The following is a 9,828-nucleotide window of genomic DNA, read 5'->3' on the forward strand; positions in this document are numbered from 1 at the left end:
AAGTTTGTTGATCGTGTGCGTTTTGTTGGGCTGAGTCAAAGATTAGGCAGTTTAATAGAGTTTGAGTGGTTTCTAGTCAGAATCTGAGACGTTAGTCTTGGTGACTTGGTCAGAGTCAGAGCTTAAGCGCGGGCCCTAATTGTTGACGAACGTGGTATGGGCCATTTCTTTTGTGAATGTTTTCACAATTTTATGGAACATGGTGGGGCAGTGACCAGCGTGGCCGGACCGTCGGTTACTTGATCTCAAAGGGGCCGACAACCCGTGCGCGCGGCCGGCCCCCGGAGCGTTCTTTAAACTTGGGAAAATACAGTACAAGTTTACATTAGCAATTTCCTTAGTATCGGGTGGTTGGTTTTCTGTGGTTTTGCCTCAATAGTTGCTTTCCGATGAAACGCGCGTAGCCGCCGGTGACACTGTTTTCAAAAGGAGGCTTTTGAACGACTAGCCGAGGCTCTTATGGCGATAAACAGCCGCAAGCTGAGACGCAGTATAGCAAATTGAAAACCAAACCATTGAAGCGCAAAGAAGCAATGCAGGATCTGCTGAAACCCTGTAAAATCTCGCCGCAACGTGATGGGGCTTGTCAAAGTGTGCTTCTCTTATTGTGATTTCGAGCGCGTTTTGTTCATTTAGACCGCGGTACATTTCGGTCAGATCAAGAACACTTCTGCCAATGTTCATTTCTTCTCATGCTTAATTCGGCTGCCACTTCTAGAATTGTGTGACAGAATTCCTGTTTTTTTATTTCTTAGATCTTTAAAATATAAACGGCGAACGTGATCGGTAGCTCTAAGGCCTTTGGGTCACGTCGGTTAAATATGACTGCTTTCGATCATCGATCACCATGCGCGTTTTCATTTCGGCGTTGCTCAATTCGGCCGAAACGTTTTTGCCATTCACTTCTGGCGCGTTACTTTGGCAGACTCACTTCCGTTTACACCCACTTGCCCACAAAACACAATCCCACCGGAGTTGTCTTTTAGTTCGAAATTTGCTGATAATCACGTTTTAAGACCACCACATCCTTCGACGCATTAGCTTACTTTACAATTTATACTTTATGCATCGAGTTTTTCTCACACCGAATATAATAATGTTTCCAATTGCTTTGCAAATGACCGAAGCATGCGATTGTACCAGCCCTATACAGCAGAAAAAAAGAAACAGAAGAAACAAAGGAAAACTTGAGAAGACATAAGAGGACATAAGAAAGCATAAGAAAACATAAGAAATATGAAAAACCTAGAAATCCTAATGGTAAGAGCCGTACAAACGTAGCAGCCGAAAGGAGCGGTGGTCGAAATGAATGCTGGCCGAATTGAGAACAAGCCGAAATAAGCGCTGCCTGAAATGATAGGAAATACCTGAGATGTAACGCGGCCGAACTGATCAGACGCGATTGTTTCCTGAGCAAGGCATTATCAAGCTATCAGATTCATAACATTTCTTTAATAAATAGAATTTAGCAATACTCACGTAGCTTGCGCCCTAAACTGGCATTCGAACCACTCTTTTATTTCGATGCTTGTCTCATTTCCACTCAACAAATTTGATGCCATCAGCGCAGCTCCTTCCGCAACGGCGATCCTTGGATCAATGGTCGCATGTATATGGGCCGGTGGTAGGACCTCCATTAAGACATCGGTGAGCTGTGGAACGAACCGCCCGCATCCTATTATGATGACATCCGCAACATCAAGTGCAGTCAAACCGGCATCTTCTAGTACTTCCTCGATTGGTACAATGATTCTGCGAAACAAATCCGAGCACAGCGTTGCCAGCCTAGACGGGGTTATTGTTATTGCAATACATTTTCCTTCTACGAGGCACGGTGGGATTTCAATGGTCTCACTACCATGCCCAGTGATCTGTTTGCAGGCGTGCAGCAAGTGTTGTACGATCGCTATGGAGGCAGGCTCACTGAATGTGTCAATCTTCTTGAATTTGTCGATCACATGTCCAGAAATCCGATTTTCAATGTCTTTTATTCGTAGAAATTTTGAGTAATGAGACGATAACAGCGTAACATGTACCGGCTTAGCTTCGGACTTATCGACACTCATAATATATGCAGCAGTGTACAGTTGACTGGAATCTAGTATAAATACCTTTCTTTCTTGATAGGGAAAATCCTCGATGTATGGCAAGACAGCAGCAAGCGAGTCATCAAGGATCTTCACTCTCTCCATCCCCGCCATAGCTGCAGATAATTCTGTGGCCCGCCGCTCCACGGAAGTAAAGTATGGCGGAACGGTTATCACAACGGTGTTGACTTTCACTGGGCACCCGTTCGAAGTTTGTAGGCGTTCGACAAGACGCCGAAAATGCAACAAAAACATTGAAGTTATCTCTTCAGCTGAATAACATACAGTTTCTCCGCGTTCCTTTATCCTAATCCTTAGACTTCCGTCTTCGTTGATTTCATAAGGCAGGTCGTCTCTGAGGCTAATAGCTTCTATATCCCCAATTTGTAGCCCGAGGAGAGAATTTAGGTTATATACGCAGTTTTCTGGATCAGCTTCCTGGTAAGCCTTTGCTTCTTGACCGCATAATATTTTTGTTTCCTGGTTACCGGTCTGGTCGAAGGCAACATATGCCGGAATTAGCGGATCATTGCTGTGTGGCTCAGTAACCGTTTCTGTTCGGCCATTCCGGTGCACTACCACACTACTGTTCCCCAGTCCAAGACGAATCCCGACGGCAGCGTTTTCTATAGCCTCGTTTCGCCGTTCATTAAAAGTGCATAATTTTACTAAGCTTTGCAGAAGTTCATTGGAAGTGGTTCTGCGGGAAGTCGTAGCGCTTAAACACTGAGAAATACACTCCGCCAGCTGCACAGGCACGGAAAGCGCTATAAATGGTGCATAACCATCCACAATTAAAGAAGCGTACCGATTTTTTTAATCGTGTCAGCATTTAGTGCTCCGTCTGGAGTTCGGTACAGTCTCTTATTTATATTGCCAACAGCGCTGTCTATCATCTCTAGTATAACACATCCCACGCTCCATATATCACTCTTTCGGCCTACTTTCTCATGCTCAAGATTAAGATATTTCTTCAGCATTTCAGGCGACATATATCGAAGAGTTCCGCGAATATGGGAAAGGTCACCCGAACACGTCATACTTTGCTGCATCTGCACCAGGTCATCTAAATCCCCAAGTAACAATTTGTTATTGGTGCCTAGCCGGTGGATAAGAATATTTCCTGGCTTTATGTCGCCATGCACAATATTCTTCAAGTGGAGATGGTTAACTGCATCCGCTATTTCAGAAGCGTAGCGAATGGCTGTTTGTAGATCCTCAACAGCTTTAGTTTTGATGAGACTCGCTAGGTCTCCATCTACAGTATACACGGTAATTATGAAGAGCAACATTTTGGGCACCGCTATTTCACAACACACACATACCTTCATAATAATCCATGAGGAGTTTGACAGAAACCCCGCCAAAAGTTGATGATCTAGCAACACTGACTTGGTGGTAGCAAATAAGATGATCGCACTGTAAAGTCAATAGTAACTCCATTCGACTTCTCCAGCTGTTCCAGCTTTCAACATTGGCCAGTACTTCCGAATCTTTGTGTAGCGGGACGACTTTGACTGCCACGGGTGCGGGTCCATGGACGGTTAAATCTCCGGGATCTGTAATTGCCGCTTTGTAAACAATACCATAGGTACCCCGGCCAATGTAGTCCTCGTCCTCATAAGTGTACCGACAACGCTTTCCGAAAGTGTGAGATTTGACATCCATTTCGACGTACAACTGCATATGTGTTCATTAAGCAAATTAAACTGAGCGTAGTACCAAAGTTAATAGTTTTGGTGCTAAATTAACCACTTATGTAGCAAGACTATACTTTAAAGCGACCATCGCTGCGTGGTTTTCAATATTAATAATATGAAGAATTTATAACAGATAATCTTCTAGATAACAGATAACAGATAACAGATAACAGATAGGTAAGTCTTTTGTAAACAGATAATATTCACCATGTAGACCGACAAAATTCACCAAAACGTTTCCACTCGGACTGACACACCGATAGGCTGCTCTGCAGATCAGACTGAGCAAAACTAATATCAGTATCACTACCCAACATTATCTATGAAGTACAAAAGGAAAATACAATATATTATATAGGTATCTTAATCGTACGGCTTACGATTATCTTCCTTCACATGTTTAATCCATCTATCCCTTTGTGGCATATTATATGCCGTGTACAATATACTCAATACTGTATTCTTGTATCCTCAGTTTTGTTCCATTGAGTTTGTTCGCATTCCTCTGCTTATTGACTAGTGTTGGGTCGGCCCGGCCCGGCCCGGCCCGGCCCGAGCAAGAGGGCCGGGCCGTCGTTTACACGGCCCGGGCCGCGGGCCGATCCGGTCTGCGGCCCGACATGTCCACGGGCCGCGGCCCGGGCCGTCTTGCAGCACAGTAATATTTCATTCCCGGATGGCATAATGCAAGCGGCTACAGCGGGTATGTCAACGAAAAAATGAACGGATTTTCGCCTAGAAACGTTTAATGCTATGAAAATCAAGAAAAACTCATCGAAAACAACTAAATTTCAGTAAATCTAAATGAAATTTTTGGTTTTTCTACGTTATTTAACGTCCACAACGGGCCACGGCCCGGGCCATGGCCCTTCTCCCCGGGCCGAGGGCCGCGGCCCTCCCAAAAGGGCCGGGCTGACCTCGGCCCGGGCCGTTCGGGCCGCGGCCCTGGGCCGGGATGGCCAACACTATTATTGACCTGTACACCAGCGTACGCTTGAACATGAACATTGTACAAAATACACGTAACTATGAATTTGGGCAAGCGCCAGCATTGGCCATAGCCATAGCAATAGCAGTGCGTCAGGGCTATTGCCAAACGCACGGCTGTCCGGTTACTTGGCTGCCCAACTCCAGTCTCCATTCTTGGAGTTAGCAATAGCAATACCGTATCGAAATGCAGAGTTAAAAACTGCCCACGGTCTACTTCAGCACAAAAGTACGAAGGGACGAATTTACTACTTCCTTGATTCCGAATCGTGGAAACAAATAATTATTTTAGTTTTGAATCTTTCATTTGAGCCATGAATTCTTTTTCGTTTCCGCTGGAAACTGAATAAAAACACATCAGTTCCATAAGCCACCTGTTCACCAATTTTCCTCGTAGCGAGACCCCCCTAAAATTTTCAAAAATTCAGTCCTCCTACAATTGTCATCCGATAATTTTTGGAAGTGTCTCGGGGCAACGGTTTTCATTGGAACTGCAATACTTTTAACTGGAATTGTTGCTTGGAAATGGAATTTCATCAGTAAAACGAAATATTGTGAAAATCCTAGTTAAGTAATTTATTGTATAAGATGTGTTTTTTTTTTACCTTTCCTGGAATGTGAATGGCCCCTTGGGGGCCGCTGGTTTCTTCGAAACAAACTTTCTTCAGTTTCTAAAGTTAAATAACTAAAAAATAGTATTTCAATTGGAATACTGTTTTAAAACAACAGTTATCAGTGATGCGCATTCACCTATGCGCCGTTTCACGTTCTGTACTAACGCAGCTTAATACGGAGCGAATTTAATTTGTACGAATACTGTAAAAAACTACCCTGGAGATCAGCTGCACCTCATTTATTCAAGAATTAGGTGCAGGATTTGCATAAGCATCATAAGATTATTCCACTAGCTCGTACTATCCTAAATTAGCAAGTTTAATACGTAATGAATTCATATTTTTCAACTGTGCTGTCAAGTGTTGGTTTCTCGATTCGGGCTCGACATCAATGAAGGTGCGCGACATCGGCAGTGCCCGCCACCCGCAGACATATTGTTATGGCATACAGTGCAATAATAACTGCATCGCAATAACACGCACTATGTACATTGGAGTCGTTGGCTGATCATTAACGTAATGCCTGTCGGATGACGCGTCCACTGCCTGACTGACATCCCGCTAGTCCAGTTCCACAGAACAATTTTTATAGATTGTAACACACCAAATTTAATTTAAACCGATTTTAAACAAAGGGTTGTTTTTTCGTAAATTGTTTTGACGAACCTTTTACAAACTAGAGCATACCGAACTAATTTAAACCGATCCTAAACAAGGGTTCTTTTTTTGCAAATTGGTTTGACAAAATGGGTGAAGTTTGAAAATTTTTCAGAAACCAAATTTCGAATTTTCCTATGTTTTCTCATCTGAAAATTGCTGTTCAGTCAGCCAAACAGCTTTTTGTGTACCAAATTTCAGTTTTAATAAATTTTTGCATAATTTCTTTAACACCATAGTTAAGGAGCACGGCCAATTTTTTTTAGTAGTCAGTAAAATTGTTTAGCGAAAGCTAAATCGCTTACGGTACGATAGGTAGTGCAGGAGAAAAAAACCATTAAGCAAGCGGCGGTTTTGTGCAGCCACTTGCGCTAAGGGAAGTGACCAGGTACATGGTACCAAATTAGTGCACATGCACGTAAACTTTCACTTTTGCGTACTCCCTGACACATTTTTGTTTCGGTTGATGACATTCTGTTAGCCAGGCGATTTGTATATACCAGACCTCCATGATTCTTTTAAAATGTATTTTAAAATTAAAATAAATTTTAAAATTTGAAAAAACGTGCTAGAAGAGTGGATTGGTGTCAAAACGTTCTTCGGGGTTATGTGCATTTACTTGCAAAATCTGGAAGAGATCAGTCCATAATGAGCCTTTTGGCACACCTGAATGCATTTAAACTTTTTGGAAATTTCCAACAGCCACAGCTCCCGAACCAGATGTTGCGCGCATAAACGTTTTTCACGCCCGTGTACACAAATCATCTGCTACAGAATGTCATAAAACAAGATGAAAAAGTGCGTGGGAGTGCGCGAAAGGGAAGAATTTCGTGTATGTATACAATTTTGGTATCATGCACCGGCCACTTCCCTAGTTCCCTTAACACTGTGTACTGCATGCATAGGCGGCTGGAACCCCTAGGCCAGGGGCCGTGGCCCCCTCCAAAATTTTTTTTTAACATAGTAGTCTATGGGCCTGGCCCACCCCAAAGCCAATACTGGTAGCCCACCCCAAACCGGGAAACTCCAACCGCCCCTGACTGCATGTATAGTACGTACTAATTTTTGTCTGAAATTTGCGTGTCCATTCTGCCCATTTCGGCCACCATTCATTTCGGCCACCATTCATTTCGGCCATTTTCATTTCGGCCATTTTCATTTAATGATGGCCGAAATGATAGGGTGCCGAAATTTGTCTGTATTCATTTCTGTTTGGGCACCGGGCACGCTCTTTTGACCTTTGCAGATCAAATATAAAGCATATCACGGTAGTAAGCTTTTCATTTTGAAATAAATGAAATTTGTCTGAATCTGCAGGATGAAAAGTGCCTTGGTGAGCATTATTATGATTTGGAAATTTAATAGATAGACAAGTAAAGGGCGCATTCAATAAGTACTCAGCACACACTTTAGTACGACCTAAGTCTTTAAAGCTTACGCTCAAGTCGTCTCAGCGGAGGCAGAACTGCCTCTGCTCCTTCAACTAGGCTCCTAGCAAAGAAAGCCATAAAAACATGTAGCAAGCCCGGGCCTGCATAATGTGTGCCTCTCGAACACAAAGGCGCGCCTTACAAAAGAGCATTGTTTGGTCGTTTAGTTGAAACAAAACAGCCAGATTCCAACTAAGTTCTGCAACGAGCGCAGCAGAATTGTGTGGCGACTTCATTATTTCTGCATGAGCACTTACTCGCCTGATACACTGCTATCTCTCAGAAAGTGAAAGTTTACCTTCGAGAATAACATTGGATTTCTTTCAGCTACGCCGAATGAATAATTTTAAATACGAGTAGCAATTATTTATTAAAACATGTGACCTCCGTTTTCATCAAGCTGCAAGCGGTTATTGTGTAAATACACAATAAGTTTTGTTAAAATGGATCGGCGCATTATTAAAGATCGTGATACCGGTCGACGAAAAATCTTTAATGGGAAGCGTTGGTGTTTAGTTTGCTCTGTAGAATCGTGTTCGAATATTGCGACACTACGAGGTTTTTGTGGATCCCATGCAAAGAATAATGGAGTTGGTAAGTTACTGCCGATTGAGAGTATGATTAATTTTCTTTCAGCAAAAATTTAAAAATTAACTGCTAATCGGTGAAAGTAAAAGCTAATTGCTTCTAATCTATAAAAGTAAAAACTACTTACAGGCCACAAAGTCTGCTAGAACAGAGGCCAACATCGGTATGATGTGCTGCAGTTCACACATCTGCGTTTCGGGCAATCTGTATTATGCAAGGATGCCGGGGCTTGCTACACTTTTGTTTACACAGTGAAACAGCATAGTAAGCCTTTGCGAAAAGTGGCCAGGCCCTGGTACGACGTTCCCGCTAGGACCTGTTGGATAATCGTACTTTACGTCAGATGCGATTTGAAGCCATGCATCGTTTACCCCTCATCGAAGGTTGTGCACTGCGCACGGTTGTCATGACGATGGATGTATTGTATTGAAACCGGCAACTTGTGTAGTCGTTATAATTATAGTAAACTCCGTTTACAATGAAAACGTACGAAACTCCCATAAGAAGCCCATTGTGCAACCACAACTCGCTGTCTTTGCGAATTATTTATATCTAGGCCGTTTCCATTCATTCTGGCCACCCAAAATGATGGGTGGCCAAAATTAGGTTTCTTAGTTTTCTTAGGTTGACACATGCATTGAAGTACAGGATTTTTGTGTTTCACTTAATATTTTCAAACTTGCGATAGGATAGATCTGGTATAAAAATATAAAGAAAAAATCGACGACAAAGCAGTGGTCAGATTTTTCGCGGGGGATAAGATGTGATGAAACGGGATGTCGCGCGGTTTTTTGTATGAACGGAAAGCTGGAGTTGTTGTTCAGTGTTTAGCGAACGAGCATTTTGTAAACTTTGTAATAGACAGATCCGACTTTCCGAGATTCCTGTGCGAGCTCGCATTGGGCACGCCTCTCCATTTCTGACAGTGTCTCCGGTAATATTGCAAAGGTCACGTAGCCTTCAGTGAAACAGAACGGAGTCCGGCGAATTTAGCACGGGCTTTGAGTGGAAAATCGCCCAGCGTGAACTGTTTTGGACAGTAGCATCAGTGGAATTTTTTGACAAATTTTAAATTGGAAGGAGACAAGGATGATTTTTGAGTCAAACCGCATTTTTATTCTGGTCTGCTTTAATTTAAACCTCGCTGTATTGCAAGCCACGCTTTGAGCCTTTACGTACTGACACTGTAAGTACTGGTTTTTAATTCAGTCCGTCTGCAATACTTTGAAGTAAAACCTATTAGAGCCAGCGGTGAATGTCGGACGGCTGACCTTTTCTAAAACTTCAGTTTCTTTAGCCCAGTGGTCACACAAAAGCTTGCTATCCGATTGCCGAGATATCGTGAAACAAAATGGGCGAAAAGTTTAAATGCATTGTCGCGCACCCAAAGTCGGGCTAAAATTGGTTCACTTTCGACCTTATGGCCATGTGTATTTTACAGCAAAGTTTCAAGAAGATCGGGTAATAACCAGACTTTTGGTGCACGACAATTCATTTAAACTTTTTGCCCATTTTGTTTCACCATATCTCGGCAACTGGAAGTTGCGCGCGCAGACGGTTTTCAGAACAATGTAAACAAATCATTTAGCTTCAAAATGACATAAAGCATTACAAAAAAGTGATTTGGAGTGCGCACAAGCGAAAGTTTTAGTGTATGTATATTGTATACCATTTTTGACGCTAGGTACCGGGCCATTTTCCTTAAAACACGATAATCTTAAGCGGAGTTACTACTGTTTGCACCCTTTTACTAGAAAAAAAGCCA

The 9,828-nt window shown here is 42.7% G+C and overlaps 1 protein-coding gene across 2 annotated transcripts; it reads right to left on the minus strand.

Moving 5' to 3' along the window:
- Window positions 1-1,182: 1,182 nt before the first annotated feature.
- On the minus strand, window positions 1,183-3,769 carry LOC129602310 (major heat shock 70 kDa protein Ab-like). 2 transcript variants are annotated; one of them, XM_055501307.1, is made up of 3 exons: window positions 3,413-3,769; window positions 1,480-3,345; window positions 1,183-1,348 (listed from the first exon to the last, which is right to left on the minus strand). In XM_055501307.1, the coding sequence occupies exons 2-3, from the start codon at window positions 2,340-2,342 to the stop codon at window positions 1,255-1,257; spliced, it is 957 nt and encodes a 318-aa protein (XP_055357282.1). In that variant the 5' UTR covers window positions 2,343-3,345; window positions 3,413-3,769; the 3' UTR covers window positions 1,183-1,254. Both variants share the same exon structure in this region, with proteins under 2 accessions (XP_055357282.1, XP_055357283.1).
- Between the last annotated feature and the right edge of the window lie 6,059 nt (window positions 3,770-9,828).

The sequence above is a fragment of the Paramacrobiotus metropolitanus genome, unplaced genomic scaffold (assembly GCF_019649055.1).
Source record: "Paramacrobiotus metropolitanus isolate TYO unplaced genomic scaffold, Prichtersi_v1.0 Parri_scaffold0000392, whole genome shotgun sequence".
In the NCBI taxonomy this organism is placed as follows: domain Eukaryota; kingdom Metazoa; phylum Tardigrada; class Eutardigrada; order Parachela; family Macrobiotidae; genus Paramacrobiotus; species Paramacrobiotus metropolitanus.

Excerpts from the sequence above, each read along its gene's own strand:
- LOC129602310 (XM_055501307.1), bottom strand. The coding sequence starts at position 2,342 with ATGTTTTTGTTGCATTTTCGGCGTCTTGTCGAACGCCTACAAACTTCG. Across the intron at positions 1,349-1,479 it reads CAGTTTAGGGCGCAAGCTAC|GCAGCGCTTATTTCGGCTTG; the intron begins GTGAGTATTGCT and ends CTATCATTTCAG.